This window comes from Triplophysa rosa, linkage group LG25 (genome assembly GCF_024868665.1).
Source record: "Triplophysa rosa linkage group LG25, Trosa_1v2, whole genome shotgun sequence".
In the NCBI taxonomy this organism is placed as follows: domain Eukaryota; kingdom Metazoa; phylum Chordata; class Actinopteri; order Cypriniformes; family Nemacheilidae; genus Triplophysa; species Triplophysa rosa.
The window spans coordinates 12542310-12567026 of NC_079914.1; the positions used below are offsets into that span (position 1 = coordinate 12542310).

Consider the following 24717-nt stretch of genomic DNA (forward strand, 5'->3'; position numbering starts at 1 on the left):
CAATGAAGAGCTTATAACTAGCGACCACAATCTCTTCCAATTTGGAGGTGAACTTTTATTTTGAGGTGAACATAGCAACCACACCCTAGCATTATTTCTATTTTTGGGAAATCTGTTAATAAATGTACTTTTACCTTCTGTACTCTATTATGTAATATCTGATCAGATACCAACCTTTAATTAAACAGATATCAGACTGTATTTCCATGGCAACGCATCACACATCTCTGAGAATATCACTTTAGAGATAAAGGCCAAGGAAACGCAGCTTTATCATTGAAATGACATGTCTTTAATCACTCATGATGTCAGACGGTCGCATTGATGATCTTTGATGTCTGATATTGAAGAGAAACCTTTGGTTCACTTTTATTATACTAAAAGGTGACCAAAAGAAAGTCATAAGCACAAGATATATTGGAATATTTTGAAATATACCCTTAATGCAGTTTTCTGATCTCTGAGGTTATCCAGAGAAAAGGCTGATAAGAATGTAGGTGTAGATTTCAGATGCTGTGTTCACCCACACGATATTATCTCAGTGTGATTCTGCTGTTTGTCCTTAATCCGATTATTAAAGCTACAGGGTAGGATACACTGAAGTGTTGGAGTTGTGAAAGTAAAACTTGCCTTAACATGTCTTATTTTTATTATTTAATCGAGAATCATAAGCATTATTACAATTGATTGTGTTGTACAAATAAAACTTAAATAGGTTATTTGAAAACAATATTTTCTCACTAATTCTCAATAATTAAATGCAAATAAAGAATTGATATTTACAAAATGCTTTAGAATTCAAGGAATTTGGAGACAGATAATGGCACAATGCAAAAAACACATTTTATCTAATTGGTCAATTGTTTTTGTGAGAACCTGAATTAACAAATTTCAATTGTTTCTATAATCCTTTTTAGCCCACATTCCTTTAATCACAAGTTTCTAATTCATAAACGTCAAATCAAACAATTAAACCCCGGCTTGTGAGCGAAGCGAGTTGGTTTACTCTCAAATGTGTGTTTCTAAAATACTGCACTGCCTGTTATATAAACCAATATGCATCAGTATATGGGGGCGGCCCGAGCTCGCGTGCTGCATTGTGATAACTCCTCGTCTCATCCCTCAGTGGGACAGATGCTTAACCACCCCAAATCCCCTTCATATGAATCACACTAGTGCCCACCCTCTGTATGACTCACACGCAAGGTCAGAAGCAGCAATGCCTCTTCATGACAATAGATGGTCTGAGGGGGGCCAGCTGAGTCAGGGGCCCGCCGGGACAAGTTGACCTTCCGAGACAACAAAGTCTTAAGCTATTATTTTTAGTTAGCATTTTCTTCTTTTATAAAGTAATAAATCAGACATGATGTATTTGTATGAGCAAAAATTGATAATTTAGCATGTATTTAGCATTTTATATCAGTGTTATGCTTCCATTATATATTTATTATTAACTTTATAGTATTATTTACCATTTCCCATAAAACTGTATGGATGGCATTGTATTAGGCCTTATCATTTAAATTCAAGTTAAATTTAAGTTAAAATTATTTTATGCTTTAAAAAAGCAGTAGTGTAGTTGGGGCTACCTTTTTTAAATGGCACGTGATTAAACACGTTGTTATCTAGTCTTTTTTTTTAATGTGGCGCACTTGTCACATTTTTCGTCCATTGTCTTATAATATAATGTAAAATCATTAATAAAAAGAATTTTGCTAACGTTTGATCAGGTGATGGGTCCTTTTAAGTTTGTCCACGTTCAGTATATCAAACCGTTCAACTGTCCTTCTGACCAATCAGCGCGATCATCAAGCCCGTCAAATCCTGATGCGCCAATCACACGTCGTAGTGTAGATCATCCCGCCCACTCTTTGGCCAATCAGATGTCGTCTGCGGTTGCTTCTCTGCATCCATTGCATTATCTGAAGCGCAGATGAAAACACGCTAATTCAATGATTCAATGTACGATATGCAGTGATGGGCTGCTTACGTTAACACAACTGCTACGTATTCGTGTTTTTGCCACACATTGCGATAGAATTTTCTTCACGTTTGATTTTTTTTTCATATCGTTTTGTTTATTGGAGGCATTTGGTCCGTCCGCATCCATCTCTAGTAGCCTATGTAAACCGGACAATCTACTGTAAGTATTTTTCACCTTTCTTCACGTCAAAACATCACATGCGCATGCGTTTCATTAGCTTTACCTTGTGTTTTATCAACGCATCAATGTATATGCATGAAATGAAGAACGGGATGTAATGAATGGTCCATTATGTGTGGTTCAGCATCTAATGGTGCGTCTGAAGGCAGAAGATGACACACTTGTCCGAAATCCTGATGCAACAGATCTTATTTACAAAATTCAGCCATCTTTCACAAACTTGATTTGCTGAGATCGTAAATACTTTAAGAACGTTTTAAATGATAAAATCTTAGTTTAATATTATATCTCATTACTATATTAACATAAAGAAAATGATTGCTGTGTCTTAGGAGGTTGTCAGTAATTCAAAGTTCAAAGGTTCAGGTTTTATTTTTTCTAATAATACTATTTAATTTGTACATGCATATATGTATATACAGTGTATATATATATAATTTTTTTTTCTGTATTTCTATATATGTACTATTCTGAAGTTCTGTATTAATGCTGAAGTATGTTTTGCTTCTTTGTTTAAATTCCAATTGTGGTTTGTTTAGTAAAACAAACGAAAACCCGTGCCCGGGCGGGTGTGAATTCTGCATGGATAGAAATGGGGGAAGCAATGATGTAGAACTGAGTATGCATCAACAAAAGTCATACTGTGAAATGCGGAACTTGGTAAACTTAGACATTTGTTTAGAAATTATAAATAATAAAAGTGTTACTTTTCAGCAGTATGGTAAAATATTTTACTTCAGTTGTGTAAATGGTCAAATCCACGACTTTGGCCAGATATTTTGTCCTGAATTTTTTAATCTAAACCATAAAATCGTATTTTATAGGTTCAAACCAAAATAAACGATTTTGGTTTATTAAATCAATCATTAAAAAATCTATTAAATCAATCAGATTTAGACTTTTATTTTGAAATGAAATCCATGGCTTTTATTTTAAATAATAGTTTTTTTATGTTTCTGCCCTGTTTGTCAATTATTGTTTTAGTATATTTTGTCTTGCTTATAGTGTTTTGTCAAGGTTGTATGAACGTGTCTTGTTTTACTTATTCTTTTGTCACTTTCCAGTAAATTTGCTCTTCATCTTGAATGTGCTAAACCTTTTTTGCATATATGCACCAAATCTGCAGTTCTTAGCCAAATGTAGAACCCTAATAATGAGCAAGTTTACAGTGGCATTACATCATAATTCTCAAACTATTGTTGTAGAATGCATACTTCATAGAATGCTTATTTTCTGTACGTTTTGAGTAGGGATGCACCGATATGCAAATTTTGGCCGATAACGATAAACGATTATTCTTGAACATTGGAAGCCGATAACCGATATATTGGCCGATATACAGCACCTAAATATTAATTTAACATTTTCTGAACATTCTTTTTCTCCTGAAAATCATGTACCAAGCCCACTTTACACTAATTAAAGATTCTTTAACTTTTCAACTTTTCTGGTATAATGTCTATCTAATAAACAAATTAAAGATGTTCTTCCAGAGCAACCCAGAAAGGTGTTTCTCAATAGCCACAAGTTCAACATGTCTCAAGATGGAAAGCATTCAGACAGCAGTCTGATTCAAACAATATGTGTTTGTTCCTATGATTTACACATTCATAAATATCTACATACTACATCAACAATGTTTTGCTAATAGCAGTAAGTGAATGATCACGACAGAAAGACAGTACTGTACTGGATTTTAACTTTGAGCAGTGTGCAGCTAGAGTGGTTGAACCAGACGAAATGATTCATAATTTATCGGCTATAATATATATCGGCCTAAATTTGATTACCGGCGATACCGATAAGGTACCGATAATTTATCGTGCATCCCTAGTTTTGAGCACCCAGAAAAACATTCGACCAAAATGTGCAGTATATACCATCAGAGTGCACTACATTGGATAGGTGAGGCCTACTATGTCCCACAATGCAACATGCTTGACCTTCAGTTGCCCATGTGGTGAATGAATCTGGGACAACTTGAAGGGTGATTGAAGGAATACAATTATAAAGACTAGGGGTGTGTATTCTAGCTGCTGAAACCTGTGTTTAAGTTTTGTAAGTCATTTGTATAATGGTTTTCTCTAAAAGTGTGCGTTGTTTTTGAGCGTCCCATGGCCTTTCACGTGGCGTCATCGGCTTTACCTCACATAAAAGACAGGTGGAGTTTTCAGGTTATCTGACAAGTGTTGTTTAATCTGTAGCTTGGATTGTCTAAAACAGTAGTTCTCAAACTGGGGGCCGTGGCCCCTGGGGGGGCCCCCGAGATGGATCCAGGGGGGCCACAGATTTTGTGGCATTTTATGAAATATAGAAATTGATCATAGATTTTATGCAATCAAACATCAGAAAAATAAGACCACCAGACAAAAGAATTGATGTTTCAGCATTGTATAACCGAATATGTTTTTGTTTAAATAAAAATGTAAAATTTAAGATTATAAGTCTTTATTTGGGGGGCCGCAAAGCAATGCACTCTTCACAAAGGGGGCCTTACAACGAAAAAGTTTGAGAACCACTGGCCTAAAATATGTGTTTTGACACCAAACTCCACAAGCTGAATAATCTTTCTTCGTTGATCTTTCTGAACATTTACATTTCAAAGACAGCTAGAAGCCATTAGTGTCTTGATATTTAGCATGTTTTGAGTTTCTGTGCAGATTTTCCTTTGATAAAACTGACTTCAGTCACATCCTTGTAGGTCATTTTGGCGTTGGACCCCATGTGCGTACTCAATGGGACTATTTTAATTTGATTTCCTCATAACGGGGCAGACCGCTCATTAAGAAGCTTGTTTGTTACGGATTTTCTTTCCTCTGACATTCATTATCAAGTTTGTTTCCCCTGATAAAAATAGTTATTTAGTGTTCTTTGTTGATTTAACATTCATACACACGAAGCTATTTATTAGATGTAAAACGAGGTCCTTAAGCTTTCCTAGATTGTTTTAGCACTTTATAAATGTTGCACGAACGAGGTGTTTGTGATATTAAATAGCGAGCCGCATGACGGAATGCCGCTTGCTTTTATTTTTAGCTGTTAGTGTGAATGTTAAACAAGCGGCAGTCGTAACCCGGGCAGATGAGATGTCGTCATAAAAATGGTTTGCAAGTTTTGGCATTACTCTCATGTTGTGAATGACTTCTCATATAGTTTCAAAAGATAAAATTGTTTCTTTTTTGAATGTAGCTCAATTGGTAGATTCGTGGATGCAGCTATTGATGAAATGTGTAGCTTGTATGCACTGATACTTTGAATAAAAGTGTCTGCCAAATGCCTAAATGTAAAATGTGTGCGAATTACAGCACCATACAGTAAAAGATGATCGGCGCTTCCAATTTGAGATGAATATGTTTTTGCACACAAGAGAACTAAATGGTTAAGAGAAATTGTTACACATTCTCGTATGTGGATAGATATTATTATGAAGGTCTGTTCCAATGCGCTATAATGTTAAATGTGCAGTTTTAAGGAAGATAATGTCTGTGTAAATAAAAATGAATAATATGTAATATTTAGTATTTCTTCTCAGTTTTATGGAGGGGCTGTGCTATATTAAAGAAAAATGTGATATGCGATAGCATGCTAAATAATGCGAAATTCGATATGCGAGACGATATTTCTATCAATTTAAATTGTTTTCAAATATATTGAAAAAATTATATAACCTGTATATAAATACAGTATATAGACCACTTTGCAAGATGTAAACACTGGTCCAGAAAAAATACAAATTAAATTTTAAACAATTTTTTATCTCACATATATAATTTAAACTTTTTTAAGTTAAAGATTTTGATTCGGTTTAAAATGTTCTGTTAGTTGCATTTTGAGCAACCATTGTGTCGTGTGAAAATACTGAAACAGGAAGTTCTTGTGGACCAGCCTTGGATCAGTGTTGTTTACTTCATCCAAAGTGGTCTATACGTAACTTTGAATTTTAAAAATAATTAAGTTATTGCAAAATGTTGCGAAATGCATATTGCGGTATGCACATTTGCAATATTTTGATCATTTCGATACATTGCGCAGCCCTATTTTATGGTCTTGCTGGGGCGGAGCTACCTGTTTGTTCAACCAATGCAGATGGAGGAAGGCAGTTTGTGTTTCTGAAATTCTCTTTGTTGGCACAGAAATCACACACTTCACCTTTTAAAGGGGTCAAATGACACGGCTAAAACGAATATTATGGTTTGTTTTAGATGTAATGCAATGTGTATACACGATTTAAGGTTAAAAAACGCTGTATTTTCCACATACCGTGCATGTTTGTATCTCCTCTTTGCCCCGCCTCTCTGAAACGCGCTGATTTTTTACAAAGCTCATGGCTCTGAAAAGCGAGGTGTGCTATGATTGGCCAGTTAACCGGTGCGTAGTGATTGGTCGAATACTGCAAGTGTGTGACGGAAATGTAACGCCTCTTACCATATTCAGGAACATCAGTTTCCAAAGCAATTGTACTGACAGGTACGCCCACATTACTTGCGTATACATTTGGGCGGTCTTAGTCAAATCATACCACGAACTGACGTAGATTTGTGGGGGTGTGGTTACACGAGGCGTTTCAGGCAGGTCTGGGTGAGCATTCGCTTTTAGATAGAATGCATCTTTTGTTCCGACACCTTAATTTTAGCAATTTTAAGTGTGTAATACATGCAACTCATAACACACCAAAGACACAGAAAAACACGTATTCGCGCCATATGACCCCTTTAAACATTTCACTTTTTAACTAACACAAATGATTACAATGTGTTTCGGCATTCCTTATGTGTATGTAGTTTCATCATGATGCATTAAATGCTGAATTCCATCAGAGTGGAAAAGGCACGTCAGGACAGGATCTATGCGTATGTGTGTGTGTGTGTGTGTTTGTGTATGGGGTCTTATCGCAGCAGGTGGTGTTTTATTGTGTGTGAGGCATGTGCTATGCTTTCACTTAAAGGCTGTGATGTGTTTCGAAGTTTCAAAGCGGCTTGTCATTAATTTGAATGGTTTTTACAAGACTTTTTGTTGGCACAGATTTCCCAATCAAACTTTGTAAATGATCATCATACAGTAGATCGGTTCTATGGCAGCTGTAAATAGGGGCTGTAAGAGTTTGGATTATTTTACCCCAATTGTTCATTCTATTCCACTTTAAAAGATCATTTTGATTTAATTTAGATAAGATTTTTGGTCAACGTGAGAAAGTGTATAGGAATTCCTGTGTGAATTTTTTATTTTACTCACTCCTGGCACGCTCACGCTGTAATCCTTCATCATTGTATTGGGATGAATCTTCAGGGGATTCTACGGTTACGGTTGGAGCAGAGAGCTGTTCTCTGTGGCTGAGATGAGGTCAGGGGCCAGCGTCACTTTAACAGATTGATTGATGTTTTCTGTCTCAAATCATTCCTCATGTAGCATTTGTCATACTGATTGTAAAAAGATCTGTAATAACTTCGCTCTGACGTTTTAATATATGGACAGATATATGATCTAACCCATGTGTTTTTTCTGATACATTTCCTTCCAAAAAAAGAACAGTTTCGTTACCATTATACCGCTTTTGTTGCATATGCTATTTCTAAGGGACTGAATGATTAGCACATTCATATATCGTTGCTGTCTTTCTGAAAACGTAGTTGTGCAAATTTGTTGTTTGTCAGGAAATTGTACTGTACTTTTTAAATGATTACATAATGTGTTGTTTAAGTTGATAAGCACTTTTTAATACTTTTTATTGGTTAGATATTTGCAAAACCCAGAGTGGGTAATAATAATGATTTATGGCAAAAAAATGAACATCATGAAATATAGATATACAAGGTTTCAGAAGGAGAGCAGCTATATTGTGGTATTTTCAAAGTACATACAAGCCTGATATCGATGTGTTGTATTAAACACTTTAATACAGTTTTTAAAGTAACAGAGAAAAAGTTTCATTTACACGTTAAAATGTGAGTTTAAAAGGGTACGTTTAACCTTTTTTATTTACCCAAGAATAGTTTAGTGAGTAATGGGGTGTTTTTTTATTTTTGGTCAGAGTTCTCTCTCTTTCTCTCTCTCTCTCTTTCTGTGTGTACAGTGTCCCCAAAACTGAGATTGAAAATAACTAAAGGCTCAGAAAAAGTGAAGTTAGTTTAGTTGATTATATTTTGTTTCGTCAATGCAGTGACATTTGTACAAAAATAAAAACAAAGACTTAGGCCGTTGTATGTGTGCCTTTTATTCTGAAGAGATTTATATTTAGACTTTTGTTTGTAAAGCTCTGAATTAACCTTCCTCACCCAATTTGACATCAATCTGACACATGATGCTTTGCTCAGTCTACACTGCCATCTGCTGGCTGTTTATAGCTGTTGCAATTGGATTTAATGTAAGTGTACACTGCCACCTATTGGCTGTTTCAGGCTCGTGCTCGTGAATTATAACCATATTCTGGTTTGTCCCTTCAAATTCCTGAAACGAAACCTTGTCTCACATATGTTATTTATTAACTTTTGATTTGTTTTAATTTTAATGCGGATGGTTTAAACCTCTCGTTTTATTACAGGTCACAGGTCTTTCGACATAAAATTGATAAAGAACAGTGGAGATAAAATACAGGTGTGTATCATGCCCTGACGCACACGCACGCACACACACACACGCACGCACGCACGCACGCACGCACGCACGCACGCACGCACGCACGCACGCACGCACGCACACACACACACCTTAAAAATCCCTTCTTATGTACTCTTTAAATATATGGTTGTGGTATCCTATAGTGTCCACTAGGGGGAGCCAGAGTGTTGAAAATCAAATCGAGTGCATTGCAATTAATTAATTTTTGGAAAACACTCTACTGTTTTTTTATTACATCAGTTGAGTGATCATGTCAGTCAAGGACAAAGTATGAAAAATTAAAGGATTGGTCATGATGAAGTGCCATTGCCAGTTCTAGCGCAACTTACATTGCATTCAAGCTACGCAATTTTGTGTGTTGGAATCAAACCCACAACCTATGCGCTGCTCACGCAATGCTCTACCAATTGAGCTCCAGGAATCGTTTTTTGTGTTGGTCTGTGTGAGGGTGGGTTCAGTACAGTTCACACGTGGTTGCGTCCCACCAGACAGCCCCGCCTCTCTCTTTACAAACACACAACACCTTCCTCCTCCCTTTATTTCCTCCATGTCTTTCGTTCTCATTCCTCACTCCTGAAGTGGACTCCAGATCAGCAGAGAGAGGGGGAGACTTGCTTATGGTTTTGCACGTTATGGCTCAGTCACAGAGCTGCTCTCAAAACATGGGCACTTATTACTCCCTCGTACGTAGGAGATTTAAGAGAAGACGCAAAAAACGATCCGAGCGCAAAGGTAAACTACGTGCGTTTCTCACACTTTTAAAGTGAACAATTTAGATGTAGCTGCTTAAACGTCTGCTAGATGTTATGTAAACGTTGTTGACATTGTTTTTCTTCTAGCATTTAAAATATTTTGAGATGCAAAATCCTCTAGGTGTAATATTTGTTGTGTAGACTTTGTTTCTGTGTGAATGAGTGTGTTTGTAAATATCTGTGTTAGTTTTATTTCCGACACTTCTATATGTTTCGTTTTGTTCAAACCTGGAATGTTTATTGAAAGTAAGGTCACTTTATAGTAAAATGCATATTGTTGCACATAGCTCATGTTTGATATTCTAGAGAATATTCTCAGATCTTACGAATAGGGTGTATTCTCTCTCTCTCTCTCTCTCTCTCTCTCTCTCTCTCTCTCAGTCTCTCTCTCTCTCTCTCTCTCTAGTCCATCAGTTCTCTCTCTCGTTCATCGTCTGTCCTCGCTCCTCGTCTCTCGTTCTCTTTATCATTCTCTCTCGTCTTGTAGTTCTCGTCTTCTCCTGTTATCTCTCTCTCATCTTAATTCGTGTCGTGGGTCTGTGCTGAAGGCAGCAGATAGCAGGTTCAATTCAGCTAGCTCTTCATGTGTGAAGTTTAATCCTCTCATTAGAACGGCCACTTCACGCCGCTAATCTCTCACCGTGGTTACGCCAGCAGTCCGAGAGTCGCCCAACCTTTGTTGTGTTCACTAGTTGAGCGATTGAATTAGTGTTTGAAGCATTTTGTTTACATTTAGGGATGAATATGCTGGTTGATGCCAATAATATGTTATTTAAACCAATCTTAAAGGAATAGTTCACCTTCAAAATGAAAATTCTGTCATTATTTTCACATCCTGTTGTCTTTTTAAACCTGTTTGTCTTTCTAGGTGTTCTTGTGTTGTCAGGTCTGCACAACACAGATTAAGATATTTCGAGAAATGTTCATAATAGAAAACCGTTGGTCCCCATTGACTTGCAAAAAAACTAAGCTTTGTATACTGTGGTAGGCTATATAAGACTATATATTTTTGTTGTACTTATGTTGTTCCAATTGCTTCAATTGTTTACCTCATTTGTAAGTAGCTTTAGATAAAAGCGTCTGCCAAAAGACTGAATGTAATGTGTCCATACAATAGAAGTCAACGGGGACCGATGGTTTTTGGTTACCAACATTTTTCAAAATATCTTCTTTTGTGTTCTGCAAAAGAAAGAAAATCACACAAGTTTAAAATGACAACAGGGTGAGTAAATTTGTCAGGTAAACTATTCCTTTAAGGACCTGTTTGTTCAGCAAACTTTCCGGACACTGATGTCCATCTTAACGGAGGAAAAGGTCCTAAAAAGGTTTTTTGCAGCAAATATTTTTGGTTTCAAAAAGGTTCTTAAGAGAACCGTTTCTTTCCTTTATATCGTCCAAGGAACCAATTTCCAAAACATAGATGGATGTTAAAGGTTTTGGAAGCATACAACATGACAAAGAACCCTTTTACGATCCTTTATTTGTAGAAGTCTAGCCTGTGTTCAGATGTAGATATCCGATTGTTTTCCAATAATAGATTCGGAACAGACACCTCCTCAAAGTCTTTGTTCCCATAATCCCCTTATTCAAAGTAAACAATGGGCAACCTCTTTGTGTAAATTTTCCAGTTTTCGGCCTCCTAAAGTGATCTCAAGGGTGCTTGCTTGCACGATAGGCAAGATCTTGTCAGCTTTTCTATCTTACAATTTTTTTTGGAAAGTTAGTTGGCAAACACATTGTTGAGTTAAGTTCTGCAGTTGATAAGCTCAACAGTTGGGTTAAAATATACAATAAAAACACTAAACCAACAAGTTATTTAAATGGTTGGTTGCAAATATTGCACTTTCGTAGAAAATGGGGCACAGCAAATGAAATGCACCCTGTGTCACTCAAGCTCTTACACCGAGATAAAAAAGTGGATTGAAGCTCTGTTAGACGAACTGTGACTTTAATCTACCAGAGGGGGAATGAATTCAGCATTAGCTCGAGCTGTTCGGTTTGACCGGTCGAGACCGTGTCCAGCCCACCTGTCTCGTGTTCTGGCTCTCCTCCCGTCTCTACCTGTTCTGATGGACTGAGAGATAGATCCGTCTCAGTGGCATGTGGTCCGGTCTGGAGCTTTGCTGATAAAACACATCATTCGTCCCAACTGCTCCTGCCGGGGAGATCTGTGGCACCAGTGGTGCTTTTAAAGACACTTCACCTTTAGAATAATGGAAGTTGGCTTCTGCTAATTCTGTGAATTTACTTTTATAATTTGGTATAAAATCCAAATATAGTATAAACATCTATTAGAGTTTAGTTCCTTCTCTTTTTATAAATATGTGTGTGTATCTGTATATTAAAAAATGGCTTAGCTTTTCATTCCTTAGAGTCCCTGCGGAGTTTGCGTTAAATGAAGGCTGTCCTAAAAATGTCACAGGTCCTGCGGTGAATGCATGTAAAACTTGCCGATGCTAAATGTCTGAAAGATGGCAAGACCTACAGTACGTGTTTGATAATAAACACCAGCATGGACTGGTGGTAGCTTAGTGTCCTAACATTTCGTACTCGAAACCATGACACGTTCACAATATGTTCATTATTGTTTGATGCCTTCTGATGACTGATTTCAAGAAGTTTTCCCAAACACTCCTTATATGCAATAGGTCAAAAAATGAAACAGTTGAATTATTTTATTATCAGTATTATAGCATATACTGTACATACGTTTTTCAACATTTCAATTATGTGAGATTGTTCTCGTGAGTAACATGAATGTTTTATTTAAACATTTTAATGGCAAATGTTTCTATCCACAGGGATTATCAGCAAAGCCATGAATGAAGGTAGGAACTTATTTGTATTTGCATGAGAATCTTTGAAAAAATATATATATTGAAATATACTGGCGTTATTCATTAATGCAGTTCGTCCACTTCTAAACATGTAAGTTTGTTCCCATTTTGACATAATATCCTTGATTAGAAACTTGGGTTTTCATTTAGCTGACACTTGGAGAGAATCAAGCCACATGTTTTTCCTCAGTCTGCAGAGAATCAGAGTAAAAGTCTCTCTCGCTCTCTCTCTGTAGTATTTCCTGAAGGGCTGTAGATCTGAGCTATTGCTTGTGTTCGGGCTGTGTCTTTTGATCGTATGTCTACCCTTCACTCACAGACCTGCTGTGCATTTTAAGCCGGCTGCTCTCCGTGGTGCTGAATTAGTCTCTCTTAGCTCGCAGCTCTCCATGGTGCTGAACTGAAAACGTCTGCATTTATTACATCTCGTGCTGTTTTCTGAAACCCGTATGCCGTTTCATACACCCTAAATGCATCCGTATAAGCCTCCGTGCAACTGTGACGCCATTTTGGCTCGAGAATGTGTTTAGCTAATAGCTGTGATATGCGAATTGCGAAACGCTCTGCTAAAAGACCCGAGTGTACTTCATCCAGACAGAACAGTGAAGTTAAAGAGTTGAAGGCGAAAGTTTAAATGGGAGATTTTTTTTTTTTAAGTGCGTTGTGTACATACTTTAGTTTCTTATTAGATTCCTGGTTGTGAAGTATAGGCTACTAAATGCTATTGGCTGTTTTAAAAGGGATAGATGCTTCCAATTTACTGTTTCCGGAAATTACAAAGGGATAGGGCCTAGTTCTGGATTAAAACTCTGATTAAAAAATTACGCTACAAACACGTAACAGCATTGCGTCGGTATGGGTTGCTTGGCAACCACATTGATTAAATTTTCTCAAGAACTACATTCCTTGGCGAAAGAATAATATTTTGATTAGGTTCCGATTTGACCTCTTGTTACTTTGTCCTCACGGGAGAGACTCCTCGAAAATATTATTCTGGACAGGCCGTGTCTAATTAGTCTGTTTGATCTTTTATCAGACGAAATGACAAAATGTTGTGGCTAAGACCCATACGCTGCGCAGCCGATACCTGCGTCTGCGTGCTCACTTTATAAAAGCACCAATGTGTCAGGTGTCGTGCTGTGAGAAGTGCCTTAAATTATGGCCTTTTCACGCGGATAATCCTTCCTTCGTAGTCAACCTCAATCGGTGATCGCCATCAACGACGAGCAGGTGCACTTATCCCGGACGCGCGCATAACCATGTCAATTTCACCTGCAATTCTCACCTCAGTTGAGCAGCGAACGGGATGTTTTGAAGCGCTTGAGAACTTTTGATGACGGGAAATGAAACGGTGTCAGTGCCTCGGAAAGCTCGCGCTGAAGCGTGTGTCGCTGGCGCTAATAGCTTTCGTGATTTATCGCGCCTTTCTGGCGTGTTTATCGCGGACTCGCTTATCAACTGTATCCACTTTAGTCAGCTTTTCAAAGCCTCATTCAAGCTTATCCGTACAGACGCTTCAGTATAGATTGAGAACGCCCTTTATTCGGTCGTCCTGCTCAATGTTTGTGTGGAAATGTTTCTTTAAATGTTGGTTGGTGGATTTGAAAACCGACCTTCATTGATTCTGTTTTTGTTTCATCTCAGGCGATTTATGTATTATTATGTTTATATGATTTATGCTCAGGTGGTCAATGTAAGTAACAATTTATGCTGTGTTCAAGACAACTCGAATTTAGGATTTACACCTCGGATTTCCCATCTCAAAGCGGAAATAAAGTCTGGATTTCATTAAAACATTGTTGCTATTGATTTAATAACATTATATCAACATCAAACAGTATATTAACATTGAAACAGTGCTGTTCCAGAAATAATATTCTGGTTGAGGTAGGAAATAGTGTAATGTAGGCCTATAGTGGACTCACGCGCTGGCCTGAAGTTAACTTCCGGTCTGTGTTTGGCCATAATATAACAATATATTTCATATTGAATTTATAGTAATATTTTATTCTATATTAATTGTATTAAATTAATTTAAAACTACTCAGCAGTGATAGATTGGAAGTCATGTTTTGGCCGCATAACGTTCGTTTTTGTTGTTGCCGCTGAAACCGTCTATAATACAAGTAACAAAATCCCCCCAAAAACCGACTCAGACGTTCACGTAATTCTTAAAGCCCTCTTAATGACTCCCTGAGTCGCTTAACTTCATTGAACTAATAAAACAAAACCAATAAAAAACAAAAAGCCGTTCCTCCCCGGCAGGCCTCTAATTCTTCCAGACTTGTTTCTGTTCACACTCCAGCAGAAGTGGGAATGCTGGAATGAGATGAATGTTTTCCAGGAAGCTCGTCTCATTAAGGGAATGTTAGCGTTTAATTGGGCAATAATTGCACCTGCACATCAGTTTCCCCTGTCATTAAAACTGGTTAATTATCCTCATTAACAGAGCGGGCGGAGGGCGTAAGTGGGAACAGATGACTTCAGTAAGCACAAATCGTGATCACTGATGATCTGAGATGAATTTTAAATCTCTCGTTTTCACTGTGGCAGGAGCTGGTGGGCGGCCCAGAGGGCAGCAGAAGTTCTTCGGGCTGGATGGAGATGAGGAGGAACACATGAGTGAGTTTGTCATCTACGTTTCTCCGTCCTTCGAGTAGAATCCAACCCCTTATCAAAAAGTGTACCTTTTCACCTTTTTATTGAACGTGTGCATTACATGATTAACAAGAAATGTTTTTCATGGTATGACAATATATAAAATAAAGGCCAGTCTCGTTCTACACTTCTGTTATTTCATGTACGGAGTAAAATGTGTCTCTTCTGAGCTCTTAACGAATAAAGATGTGCTTGTTCGACACTGATTTGATCTTTTTCAATTCGCTTCCTTATTAACTGTTTTGTTTACTAAAAGGTTTAAACAGATGAGGTCACACCTCAACATTGACCTTTGATTTCCGACTTTCCATACAATCAAGATCTAGTTGTTCTGAGCACCAAATGGAGTAACTTACTAATCTCTCACTGCAGGATGTTATAAATGAGAATTTATGCTCATTTTCATCGCCTTTGGCAACTGGCTGTCATGATGTTTCTTTTTTATTTTGGTAGTCTGGTAGGTTTTTTTAGTAAAAAAAGGTCAATATAAGCTATTTTATATAATTTGTTCGCTATTATATAAAATATAACATCATACATAGTACAAATATAATAGAACTGATTTTTTTCAATTAAGTATATAAATATATTTCATTTTTCAAGTACATAAATGATTAAATATAATTTATAGTAATTTATTAAATAAATAATTTTCACTATTTAATTTTTTAATATATTTAACCATTTTAACTTAACCTATAATTTACTTAAATTATATTAGTAAGAAACATTTTTATTTACCATGATATAATCATATATTTTATCTTTACAAAAAATACATAATTTCAATCCAGTTCCAAGAGATGAAAGTCTGTAATTTTACATTTACAAGGTCCTGCACCGAAGGCATTGTAAGTTATTCTCTCTGGGCATCGCAGGTTCGTGTCGCATGGACGTTAAAGAAAACCGCAACCTGGACAACCTCTCCTCGAAAGAGGGGCATCGCATAGCCAATGGGAGCGCTCGGGGATTAGGCAGGAAACGCCCTCTGGAAGAGGGCAACAGAGGTCACGGGCACTCCAAATTCCGCCCCAAGAAACGCAGGAAACCTCAAGGGCCGGTCTTGCCCAAGAACGCTCTCATGCAGCTTAACGAAATCAAACCGGGACTGCAATACAAGCTGATGTCACAGACGGGTCCCGTGCACGCGCCCGTCTTCATTATGACCATCGAAGTTAACGGACAGTTGTTCGAAGGCTCGGGGCCGACTAAGAAGAAAGCCAAACTGAACGCTGCTGAAAAAGCGCTACGTTCTTTTGTTCAGTTTCCTAACGCGTCTGAAGCTCACCTCGCCATGGGTCGTACGCTAACGGTCAACGCGGACTTTACGTCAGACCAGGCGGATTTCCCAGACATGCTGTTTAATGGATTTGAAACTCCAACGCCACCAGATGACCTGTTCTACTTGAGTCTGAGCAGCAATGGAGCTCTCCACGCCATAAACGAATATCCGCTTGCCGTGACCCTTAACAACAACAACAACAGACTGGCGAGTCAAACCCTCGCACCGCCTGCGCCTCTAACAGCACCCCCTACAGGCAGTGGCAAAAACGCAGTGATGATCTTAAACGAGCTTCGGCCGGGACTGAAGTACGAGTTTGTGGCGGAGAGCGGCGAGAGCCACGCTAAGAACTTTGTGATGTCGGTCACCGTGGATACAAAAAGCTTTCAAGGTTCCGGGAGGAATAAGAAGCTGGCGAAGGCGAGGGCGGCCCAGGCGGCGTTATCGGGACTGTTTAACATGCAGCTAGACCAGACACCATCTCGGCAGCCAATCCCAAGGGAGGGACTGCAGCTACACCTGCCTCAGGTGAGGAACTTTATAGTACTTTCCTTTTGATGCGATCACACGACAGCTACTGTGAATCCAGGTGACACTCCACTTCGGATTCACTTTGTTCCGTTCACACAGAGTTCAGTTGTTTTACATTGACGTTACATGGATGGTTCACCCAAAAATGAAAGTTCTTTCATCATTTATTCATCCTTATGTCATTCCAAACCTGTATGAGTTTCTTTCTTCTGCAGAACACAAAAGAAGATATTTTGAAGAATGTCGTAATCATACAAAATTGACCCCCATTGACTTCCATTGTATGGGCACAAAACCACTCAGACATTTCTCAAAATATATATATATTTTCTTCCACAGAAGAAGAGTCACATACTGTACACGTTCAGGGTGCAAACCATCAGAATTTTACGATTTTAGTTTACGAAGTAAACTAATCAGAAGTTTAGTTTATGATTTTGCAGTTTGAATATATACTTAGCTTCACGTAAACGGTTATGCCTATACATTCGACCTTTGTCTCATTCATCAGGCTGATATTATAAAATAACATTTAATGCGATTAAACTCTATGCATCAGTGGCTTTGCTTAACTATCATTTGTCCTCATAAAGCTGCTGCCAGTCTTCATTGAACGGTTTTAATTAAATCAGAATCGAGACACGAATGTTTCCGTTGGCTTTGAAAGGAAGTCAAGCATTAAACCTTTAATCGCCGCGCTAGTGTACACGGCATTATTTACACATAAATCAATCCTGTTCATAATCCCTCCCATTCCCCCCGATAACAACAGACGAGAATCAACACATCTTAATTAAAATCGGATACAGGAGCCGTTCTCAAACAGGATATCTCATCGCGAGATTAGTTTCCTGTCCAACGTCATTCTTGCATGTTGTCTGTGGAACACGAGAGAAGATATTTTGAGAAACGTCTCGGTGGTTTTGTGTCCATACAACAGAAGTCAATAGGGTTCAGTGTTGTTTGGTTACTGACGTTCTTCAAAATATCCTCTGCCGAAGAAACTCAAACTGGTTTTCATGTTTGGGTCGTTTTGTTTTGAAGGTACTCGCGGACGCCGTCTCTCGTTTAGTTGTGGAAAAGTTCAGCGAGCTGACGGACAACTTCAGCTCCCCGCACGCACGGCGAAAAGTCCTGGCAGGCGTCGTCATGACAACTGGTACGCGCCACACAAAAATGACCCTGTGGTCATTTTACCGTGTGATTCGGTTCTCTTTAATAGTTCTGCTATTGAGCCGTGTTGTTATGTGCAGGCACGGATGTGAAGGATGCTCAGGTGATTTGCGTTTCCACGGGAACCAAGTGTATAAATGGAGAGTACATGAGCGATAGGGGTCTGGCCCTCAACGACTGCCATGCCGAGATCATCGCACGGCGATCGCTCATCAGGTACCTCTACGGTCAGCTGGAGTACTTTCTTAGGTGAGACAAACACGTGTTTTTTGGTCTAAAATTCTTCTCGGGTCCCTCTTAAACTTTTCACTCATTTTTTGAGCGTTTGATTGGACTAAAATATGTCTGGTGCAGGATGAGTCATCAATGTTTAAAATGATTATATTACTCAGAACAGCTGGTTTCGGTTTCTCTTCTGACTTTAATCTCACAATTACGCCCAAATGTTTTAGTTTGAAATGTGACAAATCATTCACATCAGCTGCAGATATGAAAAACTATTTTGGGATATATTTTCAGATGCGGATAATTAATTAATCTGACATGGTCATGTGTATAAAACCGATCACTCGTGGTCTTTATTCACCGTGAAATAATAAATGACGGATTTGATGAGTTGGGGGACAGGCCATGGACCTCTTTTCAATTATTTGAAAGCCCTCTTAGCCGACATCATAGCTTAATGTGCGCGGTTTCTCTGTAGCGACAGACCCGAGGAGCATGAGAAATCCATATTCAGATGGTGCAGCCAACGCGGCTACCGGCTAAAAGACAACATTCAGTTTCATCTGTATATCAGCACATCACCCTGCGGAGACGCTCGGATCTTCTCACCCCACGAGGCTGGCGCTGAGGGTACGTAACGTTTTTGAGATCGATAGATTGTGGATTAAATCTGTTGTGTTGTGGTAAGCCTATACAAGCTCCTTTTTAGACCAGGGTGACCGGCATCCAAACCGCAAGGCCCGAGGACAGCTGCGGACCAAGATCGAGTCCGGAGAGGGAACGATACCGGTTCGTACGAGTAACACTATTCAGACCTGGGATGGAGTCCTGCAGGGAGAGAGACTGCTAACTATGTCGTGCAGCGACAAGATCGCAAGGTATGATGTCACTCCTGGAGGAACTGTGATGATGTCATCAATAGGTGGGGACGCGTTTGACGTAAAACGGCATGCAGCTGCTTGTCTGCGATTATGTGATTGGACGTATATCTCTTCTCTGCAATTTTTGTATATACATTTTTTTGTATTTCAAATCTTCACTTTTATTTCAAGTAAATATCTTCCTTTTAGTTAACGTTAACTCTGCAATACGTAACTTTATAAATTTATTTAATTTAGCAGATGTAAAATAGAAATGAGAGAACATTTCACATTTTTCAGTAAAAAATATACATAAAATCAATTATTTACAATTTGATACAATTTTGCGGAAAACTTTGACTTCAAACTACGTACGTCAAGTATCCTGCAATTTTATGTTGTAAAGATAGATGGCGATATTGAGGTAAAGTAAAAAAGTTGGGCAAATAATATTTGAAGATTTGAGAGGTGGTTGGAGGGGAGGGGTTTAAAAATAAGAGGGCTTGGTGATGGCAACCTTTGATTGGCTAACATTTCGATGAAAAATTACGAAGATTTCTGCACCCAAAGACAGGAATCGTTTATTCCGGTCAATTTTGATTTGAAACCTATTTTTGTTGATTCACATTTTGTGATCGGAGAGTGCTGTTTTTCTCGTGAACATCTTTCGTTGATTGCGCCATAGAATATGACTTTAGACCGTTATTGATGACTGATGATGCGTATTAAGAAAACCGCTGGCATCAGGTGGCCCAATTTTGCGGCGACACTTGCGATTGATCATTAACATGTCAACCGCTTCCTGTGACTTACCTTTCGTCGCACCCCCAACCACCTTTACCGATTTCCCCCCATTAGCATTCTATGCCCCTCAGGCACTCAGAAAGCCTCTGATTGGCTGTCGCATCGGTTCTGAAACCCCAATCACTTCAGCTCTCTCCGGAGCGGGCGGCACCCTGGAGCCGGGGCATTGGGTCCCTGATTAGGCCTCTGATTATGGCCTCCAGAAAACAGCCATCCCACTGAGGGAAGCCTAGCGCCGCAAACACACAACCCCCAACTAGGCGCACACGTCGCACGCTCGGAAACCCACTCCAGTTAAATGCCGTCGTTACGATCCAGCTGCTTGCCGAGGCTTTTAGAGCGCGCTCGTGCATTACTTCACCCCGAAGGACTCGGAGAAATCACGGTGATTGAGATTATACACCCAGGTGTTATTTTTCTGATGGCGTAAATACGGCCGCACGCGAGCAAGCTTGAAATCGTCGCGTGTTCTGTGCCGTGCGTTTCTCTACGACATAAATAGCGTGCTGTATGGTCACATCCTGACCTGGTCAAATGAAAGGTGCTCAGAGTTCACATCTGTGTATTTTTTTTGTAAACTTCGCATTTGATTTTTATCATCACGTGTCGTCCCATAGATGGAACGTGATCGGAGTGCAGGGGTCTCTATTGAGCTATTTCACCGAACCCATCTACTTCTCCAGTTTAATTCTGGGCAGCTTGTACCACGCCGACCACCTGTCCAGAGCCATGTACCAACGGATCGCTGATATTGATGACCTGCCCCAGCCTTTCCACGTCAACAAACCCCTGCTTAGTGGTAAGATAGATAGATAGATAGATAGTCGGATGGATGGATGGATGGATGTACAGTAGATAGATAGATAGATAGATAGATAGATAGATAGATAGATAGATAGATAGATAGATAGATAGATAGATAGATAGATAGATAGATAGATAGATAGATAGATAGATAGATAGATAGATAGATAGATAGATAGATAGATAGATAGATAGTCAGATAGTCAGATGGATGGATGTACAGTAGATGGATGGATGGATGGATGGATGGATGGATGGATGGATGGATGTACAGTAGATAGATGGATGGATAGATGGATAGTCAGCTGGATGGATGGATGGATGGATAGATAGATAGATAATTAAATGTTTTATTCTTTTGTCTCCATCTCCAGGCATCAGTAACACCGAAGCGAGGCAACCTGGAAAAGCTCCCAACTTTAGCGTCAACTGGACGGTTGGTGATCCGGGTTTGGAGATCATTAACGCCACCACAGGGAAAGACGACCTCGGGCGACCGTCACACCTCTGTAAACATACCCTGTACAGTCGATGGGTCTGTCTGCATGCCAAGGTAAACACAAACCTCCACTTTAGTATGTTCTGAAAAAAACACCTTTTTGTGAATTAAAGCATAAATATCTCTTTACCTCTCTCAGCTCACTGAGACTTTAAGGATACAAGGATCTCGGCCGACCTCATACCACGAGGCAAAGCAGGCGGCCCTGGAGTATCACACAGCCAAACAAAATCTCTTCAAAGCGTTCTATAAAGCAGGACTGGGCGCGTGGGTAGATAAACCCATCGAACAAGACCAGTTTTCCCTCAACCCCTGAGAGAGAAAATGATTGATGGCTAGTGACTTTCATACATTTACATGGGCCATACCGTCGCCCTTCATTATTATTGCAAGTCACTCTGATAATATCCTGTTTTTAATGACACGGTAAGCTTCTTTTAAAAATGTCTTGATTCAAAATGACCAATAAACCCTTTTCTGGGTTAAACTAACCCTGCAAGGTGGGTTGCAAATTTTACCCAAATGCTATTTTATACTTGTAGAACGGCTATTTAATTTATTATAAATACATTGCTGTAAGATGTTATTATATAAAGATTAAATTACGGGGTGGTTTCCCAGACAGGGACTATCTTAAACCAGGACTAGGCCTATTTAAGTCATTTTCAAATACATTTCTAAACATTATTGTGTGCATCTTGAGACAAAAACAATCACACTTTATGATATTTAAGATACGTCAGTGCAAGTTGTTTTCGATCAAGACATATTTCACATTTGAGTTAGTCTGGAACTAGGCTTAAGCCCTCCTCGGGTAACCGCCCCCAAAATGATGGAAAATAAGCATACGCCATAACATACAATTGAAAAAAGATGTACTGTTAAAAAAATGGTTGGGTAAAATATGGACAAACCCAACTGTTGGTTTAAATTGAAGTAGATAACCATATTTGACCCGACCATGGGTTGAACCAACCCAGCATTTTGTAGAGTTTAAGATTAGACTAAAAAAGGATTTTAAAAAAGTGTTTATTTAAAACATTTATTTAATTTTTACTATGAATTTTATAACGCAACCACGTTTAAATTCAGTAGTATTTCATGTACATTTTTTATGTTCTTCCTTGTCACATAATTGTTAGTTTCATGTTAAGAATGCATTTGGTTACCAACCAATAAAAACAGCATCTTTTTCCCTGCATGAATCCAAAACATATGTGGAAGATTTCTGACCAAAAAACAAAAAACAGAACATGAACACGTTTTCAAAAACATCTGTTTGCATGGTTTAGACGTTATTAAGTCAATGTTTTGCTTAAAGGAAAAGTTCATCTCAAAATCAAAATTGTGTTATTTTTTACTCACCCACATGACGTTCAACATGTTTTGAGACCTCCCGATGTCTTCAGAACACAAATAAAGATATTTTAGATGACATCCAAGAGATTTGCAGGCCTCATAGACATCATGGTTATAGTTGCTGTCAAGGTCCATAAAAGTACTAAAGACATCATTAAATTGGTTCATCCACTCATAGTGGCTCAATTGAATTTTTTTTAAATGACGACAACTTTATGTGAGAAAAACAAACACAAAAAACGTCTTTAATCGATATATTCTCTTCTGTCTTGTCAGTCTATGGTGCGCGTTCACGAGAGCACTTCGGCGCATTCGGTGGGGGCAGACGGCTCTCACTAAATCCTTGATGTTTCGAGTCAGATCCGTGGGCGTGGCTTGTTGGTTTTGACTAAATCCTTGGTGTTTCAAGCCTGACGAAACCTTTACCCACACCCTAACCCTACTCTAACCATCTAAACTACCTATGATTGTTAAAATCGCCAAAAAACACTGTTGCGTGATGACGTCAGACTCGAAACAGCCAGGGGCAGACGCCGGCGTCCTGACTGACAACCCGGAAGCGCAACTCCGTGTTTACAAGCAGACGCACGCTGTATATAAGCTGATCTTAGCTAAATGTTTGATGATTTCGATATTGAGGAAGACTTGCACTTTTTTGCCCAACCGTACAAACCGCTTGCGTCGAAGTGCTCTCGTGACAAACCCTGCATGAGAAGAAATCTTCAAGAAAATAAAACTCTTACAATATGATTGTGGTTTATGTCATTCACTAACTCTTATCAGTATCCGACTCGATATGCCATCCAAACGTTCACTGCTCATGTTTCTCTCAAAATCCTGAAAGTCACATTTCATTGATGACTCCAAAGACTTTTAAAAGCACTTAAGTGTTCAACAGACAAAGGTTTAAAAACAAATTATTATAAAAGGGTTCAGTGTGTTTTTACGAACAAAAGGTAGTGGATTTGTTTTTGAAATCCTAGTTCCACCAAATGATGACTTATTGTTTGTTCGCAACACAGGCCGGTGAAATAAAGCGATTAGCAGTGCGGTGACTGGCGGGAAATTGTGTTTATCGCCGCTCGCGGCTCTTCCAACAATGCCTCTTTTGGCTTTAAGATGCTTTTATCTCTGTTCATTCACATTATAGAGAGTTCTCTGCCTCTTATTTCTTTTTACATTAGCATTCATCAGATTGGAGGACCGAAGTCTCTAAAGCATGTTTTTGTGTCTGACATCATGTTTATTGGTTTCTATGCTTTCTGACTTTGGGATGTGTTTTCCAGTATTTTGCGTTTGGCTAGACTTCACTAACAAAGAGTCGTGGAAACAAGCTGGTGGTGAAAGTAGATCAAACTATATTTACCATGTATGTTTTTCATTATTTTTTTATTGTCATTTTGCCACTTTTCCAGGTCTGTAAATTAAATTTTTCAAATGACCTGATTTCCGGTTGACCATGCAGCAACCTTCTATATTATAACGTTATGCTATTATTTAATTAACGTTACATATACGATGTAGCTATATTTGTTATATTTTTGTTTGATTATCTATTTTAACCGCTGGTCAAGGTTATTATAGTTTACTACAGTTACTACAATTTAAAACGTTACTGTTAATTGAAATTATATAAATTATTTGCCTAAAAATTATTGGAAAAAAGTCAATGGAAATACAAATGTTGCCTCAGAAATAAACTAAAATATGTTTAAGGCACTAAAATTATAAAAATAAACAAAAACTATAATAAAATAATGATAAATGAATCTTGTTAGGCAACATACAAAATAAACAAATAAATAATAAAATGACAAAAGCATTTAACAAAATTCCTAAAAATGTAACTAAAATTAACGCAAAAAAAAAAAAATATATATATATTTTCGTATATTTTCTTATGAAAGTTGTCAGATGGTTTCGGATCTTGTTAGGCAACATACAAAATAAACAAATATATAATAAAATGACAGAAGCATTTAACAAAATTGCTAAAAATGTAACTAAATTGAACAAAAAACTAAAAATAAAACAATATTTTCGTATATTTTCTTATGAAAGTAGTCAAATGGTTTTGGACCTTGTTAGGCAACATACAAAATAAACAAATAAATAATAAGATGACAAAAGCATTTAACAAAATTGCTAAAAATG

The 24717-nt window shown here is 38.2% G+C and overlaps 1 protein-coding gene across 4 annotated transcripts; it reads left to right on the top strand.

Moving 5' to 3' along the window:
- Positions 1 to 1914: 1914 nt before the first annotated feature.
- On the top strand, positions 1915 to 23380 carry adarb1a (adenosine deaminase RNA specific B1a). 4 transcript variants are annotated; one of them, XM_057325922.1, is made up of 12 exons: positions 1915 to 2143; positions 8703 to 8755; positions 12333 to 12359; positions 14922 to 14990; positions 15905 to 16836; positions 17884 to 17998; positions 18093 to 18261; positions 18716 to 18867; positions 18947 to 19115; positions 20519 to 20700; positions 21080 to 21258; positions 21344 to 23379. In XM_057325922.1, exons 3-12 carry the CDS (start codon positions 12350 to 12352, stop codon positions 21518 to 21520), a joined length of 2154 nt encoding a protein of 717 aa, XP_057181905.1. In that variant the 5' UTR covers positions 1915 to 2143; positions 8703 to 8755; positions 12333 to 12349; the 3' UTR covers positions 21521 to 23379. The 4 variants fall into 4 exon arrangements, with proteins under 4 accessions (XP_057181905.1, XP_057181906.1, XP_057181904.1 ...); XM_057325923.1 differs by lacking the exon at positions 8703 to 8755; XM_057325921.1 differs by lacking the exons at positions 1915 to 2143; positions 8703 to 8755 and adding an exon at positions 8901 to 9511 and having other exon boundaries at positions 21344 to 23380.
- The last annotated feature ends 1337 nt before the right edge of the window (positions 23381 to 24717 follow it).

Bases quoted from the DNA above. Each gene is read 5' to 3' on its own strand.
- adarb1a (XM_057325921.1), top strand. From the start codon at position 9,397: ATGGTTTTGCACGTTATGGCTCAGTCACAGAGCTGCTCTCAAAACATG. The intron at 9,512-12,332 runs GTAAACTACGTG...TTCTATCCACAG, and splicing joins AAAACGATCCGAGCGCAAAG to GGATTATCAGCAAAGCCATG. The intron at 21,259-21,343 runs GTAAACACAAAC...TACCTCTCTCAG, and splicing joins GGGTCTGTCTGCATGCCAAG to CTCACTGAGACTTTAAGGAT.